This window comes from Heterodontus francisci, chromosome 27, assembly GCF_036365525.1.
Source record: "Heterodontus francisci isolate sHetFra1 chromosome 27, sHetFra1.hap1, whole genome shotgun sequence".
NCBI classification, from domain to species: Eukaryota; Metazoa; Chordata; class Chondrichthyes; order Heterodontiformes; family Heterodontidae; genus Heterodontus; species Heterodontus francisci.
Genome location: NC_090397.1, coordinates 22,405,187 through 22,430,043, shown reverse-complemented (window position 1 = coordinate 22,430,043; position 24,857 = coordinate 22,405,187). Strand labels below are relative to the sequence as shown.

General features: G+C 45.8%; 1 protein-coding gene across 4 annotated transcripts in view; it reads left to right on the top strand.

Moving 5' to 3' along the window:
- The window catches only part of LOC137384699 (non-muscle caldesmon-like), a 258,457-nt gene that overhangs the window by 88,437 nt on the left and 145,163 nt on the right, over positions 1 to 24,857 (top strand). For 3 of the 4 annotated variants that reach the window (XM_068058995.1, XM_068058991.1, XM_068058993.1), the window contains one exon: positions 8,047 to 8,162. In XM_068058995.1, coding sequence (XP_067915096.1) covers positions 8,086 to 8,162 — 77 coding nt within the window. In that variant the 5' untranslated portion in view covers positions 8,047 to 8,085. Of the gene's footprint in view, positions 1 to 7,386; positions 7,587 to 8,046; positions 8,163 to 24,857 lie in introns of those variants that run through there. The other variant, XM_068058994.1, reaches the window with a different exon arrangement.

Sequence of the window (24,857 nt, the reverse complement as noted above, 5' to 3'; positions counted from 1 at the left end):
TGCCCCTTTGAAATCCCAACACTTATTATTCAGGCTTTATGATGCATTTGGCCAATTTCATAAAACAACTTCAGGTGGCGCAGTGGTTAGTACCACAGCCTCACAGCTCCTGTGACCCAGGTTCAGTTCTGGGTGCTGCCTGTGCGGAGTTTTCAAGTTCTCCCTGTGACCGTGTGGGTTTCTGCCAGTTGCTCTGGTTTCCTCCCATGGCCAAAGACTTGCAGGTTGATAGGTAAATTGGCCATTGTAAATTGCCCCTAGTGTAGGTAGGTGGTAGGAGAATTGTGGGGATGTGGTATGGAATATGGGATTAATGTAGGATTAGTATAAATGGGTGGTTGATGGTCAGCACAGACTTGGTGGACTGAAGGGCCTGTTTCAGTCCTGTATCTCTCTATAACTGTTCTCATTACAGTTCTCTCCCATTGCACACTGTTGTTCTTCCATTGCTATACATAAAAAAGTAATATCATCAGCTTTTGTAATATTATTGGGCTGACAGTTATCTTGAGGGTGTCAGTGAATAGAGGAGATACCAGTGGATTGGAAACAAGACAACATGATCCTATTGATAAGAATGGCAATAAAACAAATCTTGGTAACTATAGACCCTTTAGTCTTTCATTAGTAACTGGCCAAAAGATAGGATCAGTCATTAAGAATAAAGATGAAAATCATCTATTTGAAAGTAATCTGGTATGTGGCAATCAACATGGTTTCAGAAAGGGAGATCCTGCCTCACCAAACTTCTTGGTGTTGAATCTTTCCTTCCCTACTCCCAGCATCTGAGTTAATCAGCTCACATAAATGGATATGCTACTGCTAGTCACCAGCCAGCCTGCTATGGATAACAAAGTAAGTTTTCTTTTAACTTTGGTTGCTATATTACACTTGTTCCTGTACAATGGATCGTGAAGCAGATGAAGACATGTGACATTGTTTACTTTTTTTATTCGTTCGGGGCATGTGGGTGTCACTGGCTATGCCAGCATTTATTGACCATCCCTAATTGCCCTTGAGCAGGTGGTGGTGAGCTGCCTTCTTGAACTTTCAACAGGGTGGAAGGTTAACGGGGTAGGTGGAAATGTGGAGTAATCAGTTCAGCCATGAACTTGTTGAATGGCAGAGCAGGCTTGAAAGGCCGAGCGGCCTACTCCTGCTCCTAATTCGTATGTTCGTATGCATGTTCATAATGGCTGCAGTCCTTGGTGTGTAGGTACACCAACATTGCTGTTAGAAGGGAGTTCCAGGATTTTGACCCAGCGATAGTGAAAGAACGGCAATATAGTTCCAAGTCAGGATGGTGTGTGGCTTGGAGGGGAACTTGCAGGTGGTGGTGTTCCCATGCATCTGCTGCCCTTGTCCTTCTAGGTGGCAGAGGTCGCAAGTTTGGAAGGTGCTGTCTAAGGAGCCGTGGTGAGTTGCTGCAATGCATCTTGTAGTTGCTACACACTGCTGACACTGTGCATCAGTGGTGGAGGGAGTGAATGTTTGAAGGTAATGGATAGGGTGCGAATCAAGTGGGCTGCTTTGTCCTGGATGGTGTCAAGCTTCTTGAGTGTTGTTGGAGCTGCACCCATCCAGTCAAATGGAGAGTATTCCATCACACTCTTGACTTGTGCCTCGTAGATGGTGGACAGGCTTTGGGGAGCCAGGAGGTGAGATACTTGCCTACTTCAGTATCTTGAGGAGTCACGAATGGTGCTGAACGTTGTGCAGTCGTGAACAAACTGCTGACCTTATGATGGAGGGAAGGTCATTGATGAAGTAGCTGAAGATAGTTGGCCTAGGACGCTACCCTGAGGAACTCCTGCAGTAATGTCCTGGAGCTGAGATGATTGACCTCCAACAACCACAACCATCTTCCTTTGCGCTAGATATGACTCCAACCGGCGGAGAGTTTTCCCCTGATTCCTATTGACTCCAGTTTTGCTACAGCTCCTTGAGGCCATACTCAGTCAAATGCTGGCTTGATATCAAGGGCAGTCACTTTCACCTCACCTTTGTAGTTCAGCTCATTTGTCCATGTTTGGACCAAGGCTGTAATAAGGTCAGGAGCCGATGCTGATACTATCATGCTGATGCTTGAAGATCTGAAGTTAAGGAGTTGAGAAAGAAATTGTTGAGTGGCTGAAAAATCACTGGGGATGAAATTAGTCTACGCCAGTAGAGTGAATATAGCGAATAGGCTGCTGGTTTATGCCATGTCCAACTTTTTTCTCTATCGACTTCATAAGGTACCCACTGGATTTTCAACTGCCAATCACCTGTTTTTCAAGCAAGAAACAGGTGGCTGGCAGTTGAAAGTCTCCTCCAGGACAAGTCTAGTGCAAAACCTGCTGGACAATGACTATATTATAGAAGCAGCCACCATATCAAAACCTAGACAACAATTTTTGTCACATACTTCTTTATGAACCTATGCATATGTAACAGTGTTGGTCAATATGTCTCATTCCTGGACTGACAGTTCAACATATTCAAACTTGCATTTTGAACAGTTTCACTTTTAGCACAACCCACAGAACTTAAAGTCTGCATTTAAAACCAATACCTTTTGCTGATTTTTGTGGTCATGACGGCATAATATGCCAACACTTTGGAATGCAGCACTTTCCACTTTTTGCTCCCAGTGTCAGCATGAACTAGGCCAGGTATTTCACAGTGAGATACAGTAAAGACCTTTGGTACTCTGGCCCTTTAACGGTCCCTCTTAATCTCATATGTAGGAATGAATGAGCCAGAAATTGCAGAACACAAGGAATAATGTAAATATGATGAGTTGTTTTTTTCAGATTATTACAGTAATTGCGGCTGGAATTTTACACCCCCCCCGCCCCCCCCGCAGGAGTGGGCTGGTGGCGGGGGGGGGGAAGTAAAATTGAGTGGGAGGCAGGGGGTGCTGTTCCCGACGCCTTTCTGCGCCTGCTGCAATTTTACGCGGGGCGGCGGTGGCAAGAAACGGGCCGCCCACCCCAGGCCAATTAAAACCCTTAAGTGGCTAAATAACTGCCACTCAAGGGCCTCCTCCCACCACTGCTGGTATTTTACCAGCAGCTGGCTGAGGTCCCCCAGGAGACCACCGGTGGCCTCTTTGCGAGTTGGAGGGAAGCCCTCCTGACCAGGCACCCTGTGCCCCAGGGAGGGCCCCCCACCCCCACAACCCAAGCGCTCCCCAACACTCCCCCCATTGAGCCGACACCCTGCTGTCTTGCTGGGGCCCGGCCGACTGGCAAGGCCGCAGACACTTACCATATTTTTGGGCCGGTCTCCCTCTTGCTGCTGAAGCTGGGTGCAGTCCCAGCAGTGGCCACCGCTCCCCTTGGTGCTGCTGGGATTGAGGGCGGCCAGCCTGCTGATTGGCCGGCATCTCTTGGAGGCAGGACTTCCTGCCTCAGAAGGTTGGAAGTCCCACCGAAGGCCTATTAAGGCCTGGAGGTGCGTAAAATCCTGGCGTGGCTCCCCAGGCCCATTGCAGGCAGCCCCGCCTTTTGGCCAGTGGGTGGGGTCTGCTGTCCAATGTAAAGTTTCAGCCAGTATTGCAGTCCTTTCCTTTCCTTTGTGGCCTCCTTGTCTCGAGAGACAATGGGTAGGTGCCTAGAGGTGGTCAGTGATTTGTGGAGCAGCGCATGAAGTGGCTATAAAGGCCAATTCTAGAGTGACAGACCCTTCCACAGGTACTACAGGTGAAGTTGGTTGTCGGGGCTGTGACACTCCTTACACTTCTTTCTCTTTTCCTGCCAACTGCTGAGTCTCTTTGACTCGCCTCTCTTTAGCCCCGCCTTTATAGCTGTCCGCCAGCTCTGGCAATCGGCAACTGGTTCCCACGACTTGTGATCAATGTCGCAGGGCTTCATGTCGCACTTGCAAATGTCTTTAAAGCAGAGACATGAACGGCCGGTGGGTCTGATACCAGTGACGAGCTCGCTGTACAATACGTCCTTGGGGATCCTGCCATCTTCCATGCGGCACACATGGCCAAGCCATCTCAAGCGCCGCTGGCTCAGTAGGGCATACATGCTGGGGATGTTGGCTACCTTGAGGACTTCTGCGTTGGACATACAGTCCTGCCACCTGATGCCAAGGATTCTCCGGAGGCAGCGAAGATGGAATGCGTTGAGACGTCACTCTTGGCTGACATATGTTGTCCAGACCTCGCTGCCTTAGAGCAAGGTACTGAGGACACAGGCTTGAAACACTCGGACGTTTGTGTTCTGTGTCAGTGCGCCATTTTCCCACAACCTCTTGGCCAGTCTGGACGTAGTAGCAGATGCCTTTCCCATGTGCTTGCTGATTTCTGCATCGAGAAACGGGTTACTGGTGATGGTTGAGCCTAGGTAGGTGAACTCTTGAACCATTTCCAGAGCATGGTCGCCGATATTGATGAATGGAGCATTTCTGGCATCCTATCCCACGATGTTCATTTTCTTGAAACTGATGGTTAGGCCAAATTTGTTGCAGGCAGCCGCATGCCTGTCGATGAGTCTCTGCAGACACTCTTCTGTGTGAGATGTTCATGCAGCATCGTCAGCAAAGAGGAGTTTCCTGGTAAGGACCTTCCGTACTTTGGTCTTCGCTCTAAGACGGGCAAGGTTGAACAATCTGCCATCTGATCTTGTGTGAAGGAATTTTCTTCTGAAGACTTAAACGCGTGAGACAGCAGCAGTGAGAAGAAGATACCAAACAGTGTAGGTGCGAGAACACAGCCCTGTTTCACACCACTCAGGATAGGAAAGGGGTCTGATGAGGCACCGCTATGCTGAATTGTGCCTTTCATATTGTCATGGAATGAGGTAATGATACTTAATAGCTTTGGTGGACATCCGATCTTTGCTAGTAGTCTGAAGAGACCACATCTGCTGATGAGGTCAAAGGCTTTGGTGAGATCTATGAAGGCAATGTAGAGGGGCATCCGTTGTTAGAGGCATTTCTCCTGTAGCTGGCGAAGGGAGAACAGCATGTCAATGGTGGATCTCTCTGCTCGAAAGCCGCACTGTGCCTCAGGGTAGACACGCTCAGCCAGCTTCTGGAGTCTGTTTAAAACGACTCGAATGAAGGCTTTCCCCACTATGCTGAGCAGGGAGATTCCACGGTAGTTGTTGCAGTCACTGCGGTCACCCTTGCTCTTATAGAGGATCGTGATATTGGCATCGCGCATGTTCTGTGGTACTGCTCCCTCGTCCCAGCACCGGCAAAGCAGTTCATGGAGTGCTGAAAGTATAGCAGGCTTGGCACATGTGATTATTTCAGGGGTAAAGGAGTGATGTATGATATATTAGACACTTTTAAAATAAATGTAACTCCCTATCTACAAACATTGATACACACAAGCACAAAGTGAGTGAGTGATCTGACCATCTACCTGTTGACTCTCTCTTGACCACATCAAACTGTGCCTACTTCCGTGACTAAATCTGAGCAATATTCAAAGTTCCTTCTAGAAAACTGAAACAACACCAAGCTCCTCTTTTCCACTACCAGGTACTTATACTGAATCCTCCATCCTCAGCCTGTACACCAAGAGACTACTTTTTCAAATATCTGCTCTCCATTTTCCACTCTGCAATGGTGGCAAAACACAGTTTCCCACCAGCACCTGCTGGTTGGAAATAACTCCAAATTCAAAGAACCCATAAACTTCTTTGAGTCTAAAGTCAAAGCCATTCACATCAGCTGCTTTTGTCTCCTCTCCTTTGCTACTTTCCATCAGCTCCCCTTCCATTCAAATCTTCAAGCCATCCCACACTTTGCAATTTTCCCACTACCTCTCCACCCAATCGTTTAAGCTCATCTCACCATGAAGTGTATCATTTGCTCTCTTACTCTGCTTTTGTTCTAGCTCCTAACCACCCAACTTCCTCTCAGCCTTATGCTCGCTGATTTCTCTCTATACACTGGCACTATCCCTACATTCTTCAACATCATTGCTATCAACTCCATTCTTCAAAGAACACCCACAGCTCTTCCTTTCAATTCAACTCCTGCCCTGTTCCAACATCCCATTTTCTCTAAAGTTCTGGAATGTATCAATGACTTGCAACTACACTCCAATCTTCCACCACTGCTTAAAGCCTTCCACTTCAGTTTTCATCCTCTCTGCAGCACTGAAATGGCACTGTTTGAAATGACAACTTGGGTGACTGCAAGTGCAGTTCATTTTTTCCTCATCCTGTTTGATCTTCTTTTGTTGCATTTGACAACCCTGACTGCACCGTCTTTCTCCTATGTCTGTATCTGTGCCATATATAGCAATATATTTTGCATATAAATATATAAAAAAACATTTACCCAGTGACGATGAAAGAAGAGTGAAGTCTGTCTAAGTTTGGATGGTTTGTGATTATGAAGGGGAAGAGACTATCCCTATAGTGGAAGTTGGTTTGATTGGGTCACAGGTTGGGCACTCCTGTTTTATCCCCAGAGGGATAGAAATGATCTAGTGAAGGGATATCAACCTGTGACCCCACAACCTGGCAACTCAGTCCTATTTGCCCATTTGCTCTATTTGTATTTGTGGGCTTGGAAGTTTTGAAATGGCTGTTTTTAGGGATGTCGCCATATTGTTGGATAAATCCTGAAGCTGAACATCAAGGTCAGTTAGTATTGTCAACTTGAGACATGTAAAAATCAATGGGAAAAGGATTTAAACTTTAAATGTGAACCCTAAGATGTCATGGTATACACCCATGTGGCCCATGGAGACTAAAGCTTGGACACGCCACCTTAGTATCCTTGGTGTAACCTATCTACATATGTAAGTTCAATACTCACCTGACAGGAGCTAACCAAAGTCAACATTACTATATCTGTGAAGAATCAAAGCCTAAACCTGAGACAAAAGATCAATGCCACATTTTAACGGATGTTTTGCTGCTCATAAAGATCTAAATACTAGTCAGTATTTATCCAGTTCAAAGTGATCGATTGGAAGTTTTCTCTCTTCTTACATATATATATATACACATTTTTATTGTTGCTATTCTGAATCTTCTGACAAGAGTGAAACCAACAAAATACATTTGAAGCCAAAGTCAGTTGACCCTCAGGCAGCGTGCACTGCAGTATCCAGGCTGCCCCTGTCTGCACAGAACTTGCAAAATGTTTTCAGTACTCACAGAACAGCCTAGGCTGGGATTCCAAAGGAAGTGGAGGCCTCCAGCACTGTACAGGAAACAATCTAAGAGTTGGCCTTAAATGCCAGATTCCCTTCAGAGTTTTGCTAACCACTGACAGCTCTGTAAACAAAGCAGCAGCAGAAAGTGAAGGCAGCTCCCCTTTTCTAGTAGCCATTTCTAGACATGGGCTTCAAAAGGAATTCACTGTAAAATGATGAGCTATCTTGCAGTGATGGAGCATTTTCTGTGGTGATTATCAACAGACATTACCATTTAGTGGACGAATCGATGTCAGGAAAAGGTATGGTTTGATTAAACCGCAGGGATTGGGCTGTCTTTGCTTTCCTGCTCTGAGAAAGTCTGATTCGCGGAAGGAATTAAACACTGTGAGACTTCTGGGTGGTCCCACGATGCAACACACGCTCTCATCTATTTCTCATTAGTCTATTCAATTGGAAACATTTGTTACTGGTAAGACAGATTTTTAAATATTTGCTGCACGCTATATAAGAGCTTTTGTTGCAACATTTCATGTCACACAGCTTGAACAGAAGGGTGTTAATATTTGGAATGGTGAGCTTTTAAGTGACAAAATGATTGCTATATATTTACAGACTAAAGACCAACTGTTAGGGTCATTACTACTGACTGGATAGTAATAACCACAGTTATACATTTTAAATAAGCTCCTTGTTTTTTCTGAAAATCTTTCATACATTTGTTTAACATCTGCATACGGTGCTGATAGATATGAACAGTTCTGCTTGTTGAACTAATCCAGACTGTTAGACAAAATAAAAAAAAGACTTTTAATTGGAGACTTGATGTGAAAAAAGATTATGTATGTGAAGATGCATATATTTGCATACGTATATGCACAGTATGAATTCTGTTACAGCATTTTAACCATTAACTAACTTATTATTTTCAGATTTTTACCAAGGCACAGCAGAACATTTGTCCATAAACCATGGATATGGATGAGTTTGAACGTCGTAGGGAGGAACGCAGGAAAAAGCGCGAGGAAATGCGCCGTGAGGTGGAAAGGTAATGATTTGTGCACTCTGTACACAACACATTTACCGGTACATTCTATGACTCAACGCTTCTGGCACATGACAGAGTTGCTTATTAGGAAATTGGGCATGGAGGTGGGATGCTCGTAACCTGTCTGATGCCCATTTCAGTGGGCATGGATCAGATGTGTGAGCTCCAACACATGAGTTCTTTATGGGCATTCCCATTGCAGCAAGAACTGTGCACCAAGTTTACCCTCATCACAAACTTGTAAAAGCTGTCATTGAGTTGGTGCAATTTTAAATCTATATTATTTTAAAATATTTTGTTGGATACTGGATATTTCTGGGAGTAATTTTCTATGAATGATTAAGAAGTGTGTATACCTGCAATTTTATATTTGGTTCTTTGAACATCAAGCAACTTGTGCAGATCCCAATTCCAACCTTAGCTATCATGCCTTATATTAAAGAAGCAAAGAACCTGCATTTAGATAATCTCTCACCAGCATTGTACATTCAATAAATTATACTTTTTGTTGTCAGGTAGGAAAATGTGGTACGAAGCTCCCATAAACAACAAATGAAATGATTGACCTGTTAATTTGTATTTTTTTTATTTTGGTTGTTTGAGAGGAATGTTGGCCAGGACACTGGAAGCACTCTGCTTTTCAAATATTTATGTGGGATCTTTAATGTCTGTTTGAACCACAAAAACAGGCAGGACCTCTGGCAATGCAGCACTCTTACAGTACCGCATTGAATGTTGAATCTAGCCGAATCAGGTTTGGATTTTGACACTGTGGAAAAAGATGGCTTATATCAGAGTGGCCTCTTAAAAAACCCATTAATTTAAATCATATAATATTATACTTTTTCATTATATTTGTCAAATGTTAAATTTTGTCTGATAAAGCTCTGGATGTGCCTTGGGACTTTTCACTATAAAGTTGCTACATAAAGCAAGTTATTGTTCTTGCTGTTGTGTGGTAATTTATTGAATAAAATATGGCAAGAGTGAAGAACAAATTAAAACTGGGAAGGTTTGAAAAGGTTGTTGGCTTAAATTGATTGATTTTATGAGGTACACAAAGGGTTCATTTATAGCACAGGCTAATGAGGTTTGTGTTTAAAATATTGAAAATGTAATACATTTTAAATGGTAATAGTGCTTTTGATTTCGAATCACCTTAGGGTCCCACAACATGCCGGAAACCATTTGCAGGTGAAGGCAAGCAATCTAATGGTCCATAGATCAATATCTAAACAGTTTTTAAAATTCTGTCACTTCAACTCTTTATGCAATGCAAATAAATAGATTTTTTAATCATGGTGTTTGGGCTTTCAAAAAGCAATGAAGGGCAATTGCGCCTCATTACAGACACTCCAACATGAATGCCAATCAATCATTCTCTTAGGAATATTAGATCTGGAGTGGACCATTCAGCCCCTTAAGCCTGTTTCGGCAATTCGATATTGGCTGATCTGTAGCTGTTTTATTGACCCACCTTTGACCCAGGTCCCTTGATACCTTTGCCTAATAAAAATCTGTCACTCGGTCTTCAAAGATTTCAATTGACCTAGTATACACGGCCTTTGGCAATGAGACTTCATGTCGCGTTTGCAGACGTCTTTTAAAGCGGAGACATGGACGGCCGGTGGGCCTGATACCATTGGCGAGCTCGCTGTACAATGTGTCTTTGGGGATCCTGCCATCTTCCATGCGGCTCACATGGCCAAGCCATCTCAAGCGCCGCTGACTCAGTAGTGTGTATAAGCTGGGGGTGTTGGCCGCCTCGAGGACTTCTGTGTTGGAGATACGGTCCTGCCACCTGATGCCAAGTATTCTCCGGAGGCAGCGAAGATGGAATGAATTGAGACGTCGCTCTTGGCTGACATACGTTGTCCAGACCTCGCTGCCATAGAGCAAGGTACTGAGGACACAGGCCTGATACACTCGGACTTTTGTGTTCCGTGTCAGTGCGCCATTTTCCCACACTCTCTTGGCCAGTCTGGACATAGCAGTGGAAGCCTTTCCCATGCGCTTGTTGATTTCTGCATCGAGAGACAGGTGACTGGTGATAGTTGAGCCTAGGTAGGTGAACGCTTGAACCACTTCCAGAGCGTGGTCGCCAATATTGATGGATGGAGCATTTCTGACGTCCTGCCCCATGATGTTCGTTTTCTTGAGGCTGATGGTTAGGCCAAATGTTAGGTTAATATGTGCCAAATGAAGTACGTTATGATTTTTGACATTGCGATTTTGAATGGTTTAGCAATCTTGTTTGGGGGCTGCACAGTCAAAGGTTTTGGACAAAAGCACACCGTCCTCTAGCAACAGGTGGGGCAGAAGCTGTCAGTTTGGCCATTGGCAAGAACCAGAAGTTAATCATGTAATGAATAACTGCTGAAAAAAATGTAGCAATTTGGTTCCACTTGGATTAATTGTTCCTTTCTCATTTATTTTTATACTATTAAATGCATGAATCTCTTTTCAAAGCTCAAAGATGAAGGCTAACATCTGTTTCCTATGATTCATTGGGCCCTATTTATACTTTCGAGTTGGTGCAATTACCTTTATTCAGCAGTAATTGGCACAAACTAGAGGGACAATTCTGAGATCACACTACTCCCAGTGGAGAACATTGGGAGCAGGAGTTGGAGATAGGGCAAAACATTGTGACCCTCAACCTGCAACCCAGAGACTTTCAGCAGGATTGCAGAATTGCCCCATTAATCCATTATCTCTTAAGTTTTCCCACCAGTGTTAATTAAAAAAAAAACCCTTTTGTTTGGTATTTGACATCTTAAATAGATAGACAAACAAGCCCAAAATAACATTCTACATTTTCAAACCCACCACAAAATGTTTTGTTTAATGTGGAAGAAGCATTTCTGTTTTTTTTTTGTTTCAAATTATGGAAAAAGTGCAAATAAAGTAACGGGGGAGAGTCCTTCACCTTTCTAATAAAGGCATTGGTTATTTCACTCCACTGTAGGATGAGAAGAGGGTACACAATGGATCAGTGCTGAAAGCTGTATTTGAAACATCTCATCACACTCAAGATGTCACCAAGTTATGTTGGTAAAGATGACAGCCAGTGCTTGGGAAGGGTCCACAAACAGCAACTGAGATGATTGACTAGGCAATCTGCTTTTGCTACTGTTGGTTGAGGGAGGAAATCTCCCTTCTCTTTTATGAATAGTGTCATGAGATCTTTTATGCACACCTGAGCCAGCAGACAGGGCCTCAGTTTGGAATCTCAATCGAAAGAATTTGTACAGTCCATGAACACAATTTTATATCGTATTGCAAAAAGGTAGAGAATTACAAGGACAATTTTCTTGTAATTTGTGCCTGGAAATGTTTATTCCCCAAGCACAAAACACAAGAAAAAGGAGTGGGCATATATGATAGCAGTAAATGGCAGAACCCTTAGGAGTATTGACAGGCAGAGAGATCTGGGCGTACAGGTCCACAGGTCACTGAAAGTGGCAACGCAGGTGGATAAGGTAGTCAAGAAGGCATACGACATGCTTGCTTTCATCGGTCGGGGCATAGAGTATAAAAATTGGCAAGTCATGCTGCAGCTGTACAGAACTTTAGTTAGGCCACACTTGGAATATTGCGTGCAATTCTGCTCGCCACACTACCAGAAGGACGTGGAGGCTTTGGAGAGGGTACAGAAGAGGTTTGCCAGGATGTTGCCTGGTCTGGAGGGCATTAGCTATGAGGAGAGGTTGGATAAACTCGCATCGTTTTCACTGGAACGACGGAGGTGGAGGGGCGACATGATAGAGGTTTACAAAGTTATGAGCGGCATGGACAGAGTGGATAGTCAGAAGCTTTTTCCCAGGGTGAAAGAGTCAGTTACTAGGGGACATAGGTTTAAGGTGAGAGGGGCAAAGTTTAGAGGGGATGTGCGAGGCAAGTTCTTTACACAGAGGGTGGTGAGTGCCTGGAACTTGCTGCCGGGGGAGGTGGTGGAAGCAGGTACGATAGCGACGTTTAAGAGGCATCTTGAAAAATACATGAATAGGATGGGAATAGAGGGAAACGGTCCCCGGAAGTGCAGAAGGTTTTAGTTTAGGCAGGCATCAAGATCGGCGCAAGCTTGGAGGGCCGAATGGCCTGTTCCTGTGCTGTACTGTTCTTTGTTCTTTGACTCGACCTCTAGTTCCACCTGCTAGAAGCCTGCTAGCTTCTCCGAGATGGAGTACAACTATGTCAGTGAGGCAGAGGAACATTGCCAGGCTTTCCATCTCATTTTCCTCTTGGATTACCACCAGGATGCCCATTTTGAAAAGTGCCCAGAAAAAGAAGGCAATAGGTCCTGCTGCAAGTGACCTTTTGATAAGGAGAGCAAGGTAAATCCCTTCCTTTACCCAGGAAAAAAGGAGAGAGCTGGGGACCAGGTGACTATTGTTCCTAGACAGCAACTGGAAGGCCACAGTCCAGGTGGCCATTCTGGCAGCTTCAAGCCATCAGCTGATTTTCCTTCCTTGCCTCCAAGAAATAGACTCTTATCAGAGGTGGACCTGTGCCAGGGAAGAGAGTTGGGCCAGGTAAATGATTCAGATTACTTCAGGAGGAGCGTGCTTGGGTACACCTGACCTGCCTGGCTCCCGGGCTCAGGGAACACAGGAAAATCAACTGTTGCATTTCCTAAGAAGCCTTAAACTTAAACTAGCCAACTGAGTGATTAAACTGTTGCCCATTAAACAATTCGAATTTGGCATCCAAAGGACACCCCTGCATATTCATTCTATCCTCCTTGGTCAGAGGAGCACAAAGGGTCTCTTTCCCTGCTTCATCTTCATTGGTCTCTGTTCTTTTTTATGTTATCCCAAGATTTTTGGGGCTTTTCTGGGTGAGTGTTGCTGGTCATTTCCCTGTAGCCGGCACAAGCCCACTACAGTGATGCTCGTGAGTTGGGGAAGGCATTCCCAGCCTCCCACCTTATTTTCCTTGAGATCCCGAAGCATTCCAGTGCATGGGATTCCCAGTGAGACATGACACTGTGGCCACCTGTGGAAGTACTGGGGGTAGGCCCCACATCCTGGATTAATGAAAGGCTTTATGATCTCCAGCACCAAGAAGGTCCTGATCTAAACAACCAGGAGTACAGTTACACCTGAAACTGCTTGAAAGTTGTCTCGCTGTTTCAGGGGGCTGGATTTTTAAGCCTGCTGGGGCAGGAGCGGGTGTGCACACAATTTAAGGATCACATTCGCGAAGGTCGGCACAGGGTCCTGTCACCTCTGGATCGTGAAGCCATTTTTAAAGAAACACCAGGAGGAAGGGAACGGCAATATCACACGCCTCCAATTGATTGCCCATTGACCTCATTTTGGAGCTCATTAACAGGCTTGTCAGAGGCAATTTAGAATCTTCAAAGGAAGGGCATGGGGAAAACACCATGTCTGGAACACGTCCGGGTGTACAAGTCGTGAACAATGCAGGAGGTCGTGAGGGCTATGGGAAAGGCGGTGCAGTGGTTAGCACCGCAGCCTCACCGCTCCAGCGACCCGGGTTCGGTTCTGGGTACTGCCTGTGTGGGGTTTGCAAGTTCTCCCTGTGACCGCGTGGGTTTCCGCTGGGTGCTCTGGTTTCCTCCCATAGCCAAAGACTTGCAGGTTGATAGGTAAATTGGCCATTGTAAATTGCCCCTAGTGTAGGTAGGTGGTAGAAGAATGGTGGGGATGTGGTAAGGAATGTGGGATTAGTGTAAATGGGTGGCTGTTGGTCGGCACAGACTCGGTGGGCCAAAGGGCCTATTTCAGTGCTGTATCTCTCTCTATGTCTAAAATAATGTAGAGGCACAAAATAAAGCTCAGCTGCTTCAAATGTGCCACAGAGAAACCATTGCTGCAGCTGGAAGACTTGCTTTTGTCAGTGGTGACTGGTAGGATTCTGGAGAGGGACGTGAAGTCACTGGCATCACAGGGCAGCTGGGGTTGGCAAGGGATGACCTGGTGAATGCACAAACCCCAGCTGAGGGAGTTCAGATGGTAATAGGCTACTCTGACATTGGACACAGAAGCCAGGATGAGCTTCAGCAGATGATACCTCCTGGATAGCAGGAGGCCAGAGAAGCACAGCAGAGGGTTGCAAGAGGAAGAAGGCTCTACCCAAGACATTGGGTCTACTACCCAAGAGTCATTTACTTGCAAATGATAGAGTGCCAGTGCCGTAGGAGTTTACGCCGATCCAGGCCGATGGTCTTGGACTGTGTGCTCTGATCCACAATGACCTGAGGCCTCACGGCCCCCAGTTCCTTACCTGTAGCCATCAAGGTCACCATTGCCCTAGACTTCTATGCACCGGGTCATTCCAGGGATCAGCTGCAGACATGGGTGGCATCTTGCAGTCAGCAACTCATTCCAGTACAGATGCCATATTGAGGAGGGTGGGTGAATATAACCACTTTGATATAGATGGGCCTGTACAGGCACAAAGGGCTTTGGGCTTTGCTGGATCCTTGGGTAGGGGATGGGTGGCCGAAAGATTATTCCGGCGACAGGACCCGACTTTGAACATGTAAATTAAGAAAATGAATACATTTAAATAAAATTGTCAGTGATCTTATCTGCTGTCCGGGATCTTCAGAGCAGCGGCCAGTGCTCACATGCCTTCAGGGAAAGCTGACTCCACCGAGGTGGGGAAGGGGGTTACTTAGGATTTTCAGTGTAGTAGGGAGGGGCCAGATGTATGGGGTCAAATGTGCATTAATAGTAGGGGAGGGGTGAAGGGGTGACCTCTGTTCTTTGAACAGTTTGGCGGGGGGGGGCATATTGAAGTCTTGCATGTCAGTCTTTTTGGAGGGGGAGAGGGCAACTATTATCAGTAAGTGTTACGGGGGGTGGGAGGGGCGATATTTTTTAATGTGGGGTATGGGTTAAAATATTTAAATTTAGCGGAAGGCCTGGCTGCTCTTTAAAATTGCGCCAGCGCCTGCGCACAGGCAGCTGATGCTGTTGCCGGTATTGTGAAGCCTCCCCCCACCATGTGATGGTGGGGTGGGGGTGGGAGTGGTGGTCGGGGAATGGCCCGACCGGCGTATTATCTTGAGCCACTGCGTGGTAGATCGTGGCGGCGCACGTTCCGCACGTGCGGGCTGCCATTTTTTTCTGCCCACTGCGGCTGCTGTCAGCGGTGGGAGAATAAAATTCAGCCCATTGAATGTGCAGCTGGTCTGTGACCACAGGAAGCGAATCTTTCAGGTCTGCGCCCAGTTCCCAGGCAGCTGTCATGACTCCTTCATCTTGTGAGAATCCCAGGTGCCACACCTCTTCAGGCCCATATCCAAACTCTGTGGGTGGGTGCTGTGTGATCAGGGTTCTCCCCTAAGGAGGTGGCTCCTGACACCCGTCCACTTTCCAGACACGGATGGAGTGAGGCACTACAACCAGAGCCATCTTCTAAGATGGACCTGCATTGAACAGACCATTGTCCTCTTGGAGACACACTTCTGTTGCCTTAACCGTTCGGGTGGTGCTCTCCAGTACGAGCCAGCCAGAATGTCCCATATTGTGGTCATCTGCTGCACCCTGCACAACATGCCACTGAAAAGAGGCCTGGTGATGGATGAGGAGGAGGAGCTGCCATGCTACTGTACCTCAGAGGAGAACTGGAAGAAGGAGGAAGAGGACGTGGGAGGTATTGATCCAGAAGTGGCTGGCGCCCAGGCACCAGGAAGATGCCTGTCAACACCGTTTATTTTTATTTGTTTCAAGGCCAGCATTTGTTTCCCATCCCTACGTGCCGTTGAGAAGGTGGAGGTAAGCTGCCTTCCAGAAATTTGATTCTGCGACCATGAACGAACGGTGAGGATGGTGTGTGGCTTGGAGGAGGGCTTGCAGACGTCCCAGACCTCAGGGTGAATTGCAGGCTGTGCATGGCAGCAAGGGCCATGCTGATTCAGCGGTGCTTCACCTGATCACACTCGAGTCCTTGCAGCTGATGACCCCACATCTCACTTTCCAGCATATCGAGCTATTTCACTGCTATGACCCTTAACTGCAAGGTCCCGTTGGCAGTCATGAGCATGCAGATGGAGGGTCCCTCCATCCACTGTTTTCCAACATCATAAGGCATAGGCACATTACCTTCTCAGGGCCCTACGTTCCCGTCACCCGCCCACATTGCAACTTGTCCCTTTTGAGATAAGGCAGCAACAACTCATCTGTCAACGTGGTGAAATAAAGGGCTGGATCTTGTTGTTCGCTCAATAGCGGGTTCTGTGGCAGGGGGGCGCCGGAGAATCGGTGCGGCAGCTGCCACGGAACCCAATGCCGGGATTGCTGGGTCTGCTCTTCTCGGAAATTCCGCGGCAGCATCTCCACCACTCTGTGACAGGACATGAGTTTAAATATTTAAAATACCCTCCTGCATAAATTTCAACGTCATCCGCCGTCATCTTCCCATCTGTTCCCGAACTTGAGCTCGATGTGTGGCACTCACGCACCTTCACTTCCCGTCCACAAGAAGCAGGCGCCACCAAGGAAGAGAAGGGGTCAACTCTGCATTCAGTGTGTTGATGGTCGGGGGGAAAGGGTCAACTCTGCATTCAGTGTGTTGATGGTCGGGGGGAAAGGGTCAACTCTGCATTGTGCTTGCAGCCTTTTAAAAATGGAGCCAGCACCTGCTTGCACATCAGGTGATGCCACTCATGGCGTTGCCAATGCCACCCCCACCACGTGATTGGGGGTGCAGCTGCTACCAGTATGTTAAGTAGCCGCCCGCCACAGAATCGTGGAGGTGCAGGATGGCTGCCATTTTCTGCATCCGCCGTCGCTCCTGGGGGCAGGACAACAAGATCCGGCCCATCGAAGTTTTATTGTGAGGCAAACGAAATAACGGACAGGTGTAGATAATATCACCTTGGTGACCCAATAAGTGAATTCAACACCATGACGCCTTCCTCTCCCTAACACTTCTACAGGGTGCTTCCCCTGTGGCACAGGATGAAGTGAAGACAGCCTGTTCCCTAATCTCTGCTCCTAGCTGAGATGTCTGTGGCTCTGTCCTCATCTTGGAGGTGCCCATGCGGGCTCCTCCATAGGCTGCCACACCTGTGTCATGGAGGGGACTGCCGCTGTCACGGCCCTGGCACACAAATGGATCCTGTGTCGGAGAGGTTGAGGGGCTGAAGGGTGATGCTGATGCCCCCTGAGGGTTGACCGATTGTCTGCAATGACAACTGTCTCAGCCCTTTCCTGGCACCCATGGAGGCTGGAAGTAGCCACCGACTGGGATGCAGCTGGCATCCACCGTGAGCAGCTTTGCGCCATCAGCAACACAGAGGGGTCAATGCTATAGAAAGTTTCACTACTTCTGTGCATATCAGTGTGCTGTTCCTGCACCCACTCAGAGTGGTGCTGCATTTGGCTCTCTAAGAGGTCGCGCAATCTCTCAATGGAGGAGCTCATCCTATCGAATCCCTGAGTCATGACAGAGCTCATGTGCTGCATGGACTCCTCTATTGCCTGCCCATGGCTCCTCAAGGCCTCAGGGAACTCCGACAGACAGGAACTTATCTGTCTCTGGTTCTTAAGGAAGGCCCTGCTTGACTTTGACACCTAAGGCCCAGCACCGTCACCCAGCGAAGCAATGCTGTGTCCGTCCTCCGAGGGGGACTGCCCATCGGTGACTCTGCCTCACCCTCCTCCTCCTGCTCATGCATGCTGTGAGGTTCACCCTGTGCTTCCCTTTCTATGCTAATCTGTGGCCCAACTGAGGCGAGTGTGTTGGCGCTGGTAGAAGGTGCTGAGTATGATATGATGGTGCAGGTTCCGTGGAGATCCCCTCGTCCTGCCAAGGATGCCGGTGCCGATTCAGCAGGTCCACTTTGCTCCCGCTCTGTAACTGGCCCTATAGGCGACACAAGAGAAAGGTGACGGGAACTGGTCCTACTCAACAAGTGTCCCAGCACAACCAACCACTCAGATGACAGCGATCTAAGATCCAGAGCTCGCATTGGGCAGGAGTCTCCTCCATGCCCTTCATCTTAAGAAAGAGATGTCCAATGACCTTGTTGCTCATGGCCTCCTGTCTTTCCATCCCCCCACCGAAAGCCTCGATGGCACCCTGGTGATATCCAGCGCTGCGTTCTCCACTGCTATCAGCGTGCGGAGCTGGGTGACTCCACCTCCCGTTCCAGCCATTTGTTGAGCATTATGGTCTCTCTTCTCCTGCAGGATGAGAGCAGAAAGATTCATGAGTATACTGCCCTCCTTCATCTATTCCAGCATGACATACATGTGGGCTGATGTTCTCCTCCGTGATGTCCCCATCTGAATGTCACCCCATATGTGAGAGTGGCTGCTTCTCAGTGTAACGACTGTTGACTTACTCTGACAATGTGAGGGACATTCTGTGAGGTCACCTCGTATGCATACTGGTGCTTAGAGAGTTGGTGCCCAATGTACTGGGTACCGCTGGCCCCTCACCTTACCAGACCACAAGAGGTCATTGAACCTTTCCTTGCACTGGACCCAGGTCCTTCTCGTGGGTCCCCGGCTGCTGACGTCTGTGGCCACCTCCATCCATGGCTTCTTGATGTCACTGGGCGGATTTCTCCTTCCTGAGGCCGGGAAGAACAGCTCTGTTCTCTCTGATACTGCATCAGTGAGTACCTCCTGGGAGGCATCAGAGAAACAGGGTGTCGCCCCGTGATGCATGCCCATACCTACAGAGGCCCTCCAATCTCCCTGGTGCTGCATAACTGAAGGCAACGGCAAGCACAGTCACGGGTGCCACTTGCCTTTTAAAATTGCTGTAGGTGACGTGTTCCCACCTCGAGGACGCTTCGACGCCGGACCCGCGCCAAGCTAATTCTTCAGTTTGCATTTAAAAATAACGTTCCGTCAGGACCTGGAAATGTTCCGGGCATTGGGTTCCTGACCCCGTAACGAAAATTCAGCCCATGGTGTTTCAAGTCACCAAGTCAGGGAGTGACATGTGACAGGAGTCTGTCTGGGCCCTGCTCAGAAAATACCAGTACTTCTGGGCTTACATAGGGTGCAGTGCTACAGTCCAGTGACAGAGAGAGGTGGATGGCAGGAAAGTCAGTCATCCCTTATGTGCTCTGTAGTGTGGCTTAAACTCACTATATTTTGACTCAGAGGCTAGAGTGCCACCAATTGAACTGAACTGACCATAGTGTGTCTGCCGTTTTACCCAATAGTTAGGGGTTTGAGTCCTAAAACTAGCACTCACTTGCACTTTCTTATATACTATGACAGGGTGTCTCTAGGCTATTGTGATCGCATTGAAAATGCACAAGATTCTGAAGGGGCTTAACAGGATAGACACTGAGAGGTTGTTTCCCCTGGCTGGAGAACCTAAAACATGAGGGCACAGTCTCAAGATCGGGGATTGATCATTTAGGACTGAGATGAGGAGAAATCTCTTCACTAACAGGGCGGCACAGTGGCACAGTGGTTAGCACCGCAGCCTCACAGCTCCAGCGACCCGGGTTCAATTCTGGGTGCTGCCTGTGTGGAGTTTGCAAGTTCTCCCTGTGTCTGCGTGGGTTTTCTCCGGGTGCTCCGGTTTCCTCCCACAAGCCAAAAGACTTGCAGGTTGATAGGTAAATTGGCCATTATAAATTGCCTCTAGTATAGGTAGGTGGTAGGGGAATATAGGGACAGGTGGGGATGTGGTAGGAATATGGGATTAGTGTAGGATTAGTATAAATGGGTGGTTGATGGTCGGCACAGACTCGGTGGGCCGAAGGGCCTGTTTCAGTGCTGTATCTCTAAACTAAACTAACAGGGTTGTGAATCTTTGGAAATGTCTACTCCAGAGGGTTGTGGATGCTCCATCATTGAATATATTCAAGGCTGGGATAGATAGATTTTTGGTCTTTCAGGGAATAAAAGGATATGGGGAGTGGCAGGAAAGTGGAGTTGAAGCAGAAGATCAGCCATGATGGTATTGAATGGCAAAGCAGGCTCGAGAGGTCATATGGTTTACTCCTGCACCATTTCTTATGTTCTTATGATGTAATTTAATTCTTCGCGGCAACTGAAATTCCTGTTCCTGCTTGCCTTCTGTCATAGATCAGTATTAATGCTGCGTGTTCAACTGTTTGCAGCTCAAACCACTTCACCCTTTGACAAGAAAAGACCTGCCCCAATGAAAGGTTCTTGGAGGGATCAACTTGTGATGCCATCGGGTCTGGTTTCCAAGTTTCCTTTGGTAATAAGAGACTCTGCATACACTAATTGTTTGCAAAATTGACGGATGTTCACCTTTATCTGCACATGTGGGTAAGTGGGTATTTGCAGGTTGGGCATAGAGCATCTCTCCTGCAGCCTGATCTGTTTGGAATCCCTCTGTAGGCCCTTCTTTTCTTTCAAACAGCTGAGCTAAGGCAAATCCCACCCATTGGTGTCAGAAATGGGGGCAAAAGGAAATAAAAACAAGTTGAAGGTGACACAAAGGGTCAAAATGTTGGCAGGAGAAAAACATCATAAGCCTCCTTTTGTGCTGTAAATGACTCTGTGATCAAGAAGTGACTGAAAATACAAACCTAATTTACTTACTTTACCCTTTAAATTAGTCACAGTTGTTTCCACTTCTGGGGAAGAGCAAAATTAGGGGCTATAAATAAAGACAGTAAGTAATAAATCCAATAAGGAATTCAGGAGAAACTTCTTTACTCAGAGGCTGATTAGAATGTGGAACTCTCTGCCACATGGAGCAGTTGAGGAAAATAGCATCAATACATTTAAGGGGAAGTTAGATCTGCATATGAGGGAGAAAGGAATAGAGGATGTGCTGACAGGGTAGATGACATAGGGTGGGAGGAGGCTTGTGTGAAGCATGAACGCTGGCCTAGAGCTATTTCTGTGCTGTAAATAATAAGTAATTAATTTGACTGTCCTTTGGAAACATCCTGTACATCTGAACACTGGGAGGTGGGATACAAGGCACCTCCACCCCAAATAGATATTGTGATTAAGCTCCTGCTAAAGGTAGTCCTGAATTAAAACATTTTAAAAAGCCTCTGGTTGGTGCTTCTCTGCGGTCACATCTCCCCCGCTACTCACTGATCCTTGCAGGATCTTCGCTATGTAATGGGAACTAACGTGAAGACTGGATTTTCAAATAACAGTGAAGCCTTCAGTGGAATCAGCGGCAAAAGGGTTAACAGCTGCATTTCTTACTTGAAATTCTGATGATTTCTCAATGGTAGCTGCCTCATTAAATAAGTAATGTCTAGTAGTCAGTAATACGATCCAATCTCATTTTCCGTTACATTTGTTCTGGAATCTTTTAAAAAAGCTCAGATTCACACAGGTCCTTTGTTAGAAAATTCGTTGGGCTCTGTGCAAAGCTTGATATAAATAGTAAGTTAGTATTTGTGTTTGTCATAATCTCTGGAGAGAGTATTTTTAACTGCACATAATGTTTATGATAGCACATTCTTTAGATACTAATTTTCCCACTTGTAGCATCGCTTTTTTCAATTCCCGCAATGTTCAAGGTTGTAGTGAGTCTGTTTCAATGCACTGCCTGGTTAGAAAATGCTAACCTTGGCACTTCACAATCTAATGGGAATCCTGCAGGCTTCTTGGGGATATCAGACTGTAAACTAGATATCCTACTAAGCTGTCAGCACAAATTTTTGTACTGAATGAATGCTTTATTTCTGCAACACATGGAGCTAATGCTCACGGAACAGCAACGGTAAGCCAACAAATTTTATACTCCCAAGGAAATGACCTTCTCTGCACAAGCCTATTACAACATCTCCAGGACCTTCAATTGGCTGAAGTAACTGCTTTAAGACAAAGTGGTATTGAATGCCCACGAAAATTTCCAAGGCGACAGAAGAGTAGAACGAAGATTAATTTTGTACATGCTGAGCTGAATGGCTATGAATTGCATTTGAGTATGTCTGCACATTGTTGTTACTTGGTTTTCTTTTTTCTTTGCACTACTTTAATTCCTATAATATATCCTTTGAAAAAGAAGTTACATCTTAGGGTGGCGGGAGGAGGTTACTCTTTGGGGTAAAAGTAGGAAATTACCTTTCAGGATGTGGCTAGCAGATTACTCTAGGTGAGGGTAAAAGGTTATCATTTGAGGTAAGGATAGGAAGTTTTCCCATTGGGTGAGGATAGGAGATTACTCCTTGAGTCAAGGGTCGGAAATTTCCCATTGGATGAGGGAGCAATTGGCACCTGGCCATCTCGTCACTGAATCAGTGTTTTAAAAATTACTGCCAGATGATAGTTCAACCAGTGATATAGTACCTATCTCTTTAGTAATACATGTTCAGCACAATATATTTTAATAAAGGCTGGCAATTGATGGCAATTTCAAAAATATGGCTGTGCAATGACAAAGCAGTTAGATGGTAACCATATTGAGTATCTGATGAAAGGCATTTAACTTTAGAGCCCGTAGTGACAAGGAATTGGCATGTATTGTAGAATCTGTAGTTATGGATGTTTGAAAATTCAAGGGCCTGATCCTAAAGCGAAATTCTTGCTCATGAACATCTCCAACATCATTATTATTGGAATGCACTGACAGCAATCAAATCCAGGCAACCGTTAGAACTATTAACCTGCTAACACTGCCAGAGAAAGTGCCCTGCTGTCGTTAGGGAAATTAAGTGCATTTTCTTCCATTACACCACTGTGGATCAGACACAACTTCTAATTGCCTGCAATTAGACATCCTAGCCCAAACTGGGTATATTCAAAAATCTTTTTTTAATTTTGACAGCTCAGTGTGAGGAATGTTAGTATGACAGAATGGAACTCTTCCCATTTCAGACACCCATTGTCAGCACTCCCAGCCAGATAAACACAACCAGATGCAGAGTAAAGGTTCCTCTACTCTGTCCCAACTCTAATCTCAGAAAAGCAATATTTACTGCTTAGGAGTGACACTTCACCTCATTTTTCACATCGGCTGTCCTGTAGCCTTTCTGAGTGAGACCGACAATCAGTGCTATTTGTGGGATCTTGCTGTGTGTACTTTGGCAGCTGTGTTTCTCTACATTACAACAATGACTTCACTTCATTGGTTATGAGTCACTTTGGGATGTCCTGAGATCATGAATACTTCTATATAAATGCAAGTTCTTTCATACTAAGATGCTTTGTTTTGATGAGCATAAAATACATCTGAACTACCTACATTAATCATACTGATTCACACCCAATCTCTGCAAAAAATGTCAAACTCCTTAGCACCCATTGTGCTCTGATATCACCAGCAACAGTCACCAAGAAAACATACCCAAATATTAAATATGCAATTGAATTATTTTACGTTTTTATTAAGAAATGTAGCTGTAATGATTAAATTATTTACTCTGTCCCAACTCTAATCTCAGAAAAGCAATATTTACTGCTTAGGAGTGACACTTCACCTCATTTTTCACATCGGCTGTCCTGTAGCCTTTCTGAGTGAGACCGACAATCAGTGCTATTTGTGGGATCTTGCTGTGTGTACTTTGGCAGCTGTGTTTCTCTACATTACAACAATGACTTCACTTCATTGGTTATGAGTCACTTTGGGATGTCCTGAGATCATGAATACTTCTATATAAATGCAAGTTCTTTCATACTAAGATGCTTTGTTTTGATGAGCATAAAATACATCTGAACTACCTACATTAATCATACTGATTCACACCCAATCTCTGCAAAAAATGTCAAACTCCTTAGCACCCATTGTGCTCTGATATCACCAGCAACAGTCACCAAGAAAACATACCCAAATATTAAATATGCAATTGAATTATTTTACGTTTTTATTAAGAAATGTAGCTGTAATGATTAAATTATTCTGTGTGGCCTGTGAACTTACTGTCAGGTCTAAATAGGTCCTCAGCAAAAAAGGTAAAAGGCTGATGTTAATACGTAAATATATTTCAATGGATGCATGTTGGCACACACTCAATTTCCGAAGATTCTGACCAGGATTTTGCTGTGCACTGAGTTCATTGACAGGAAATGAGTAATGGGAAGCAGGCACATTCTGGACTGACAGGAAGTCAGCATTTCATAGAGGACACACCGTGTTTTGAGAACACCCAAACATGGAATTTTTCTTTGCTTTATGTACTGTTAATGCTAATTTTTATGAGATTTTCTCCAAGAGTTTCAACCAGAGTTTCAAAAAACTAATTCCAATCAGAGTTCCTCTCTTTTCCTGTTACTTGGAGAGTGAAGAAGTGGGTGAAAGGAGGGATGCAAGGCAGGTCAGATTCCAACAGAAGTGGACTTCCCTTACCCGCTCTTTCCTATGGAGCAATGTCTACAAGCAGAGCTACATCTACTTTGGAATACATGAGGAAATCGACTTCTCGCAGGTTTCAGTTCACTGGGGAGGTAGTGATAAGATTGTGCTCTCCTAGAATCTGACCTCCAGCCAACCTCTACCATTGAGGTAGCACTTAAATAGTTCTGACCTTTATGTGTCTGGCTCATCCCAATTTGCGACAGGGGCTCTAGCAATATTAATCAATCCAATAAGAAGTGTGAGAAGCTCATGTACTACTTTGTCACTAAGATTGAGACCAACTGATAGGTTGGTAGGTAAATTGCCCATTATAAATTGCCCCTAGTATAGGTAGTTGGTAGGGGAATATAGGGACAGGTGGGGATGTGGTAGGAATATGGAATTAGTGTAGGATTAGTATAAATGGGTGGTTGATGGTCAGCACAGACTCGGTGGGCCGAAGGGCCTGTTCCA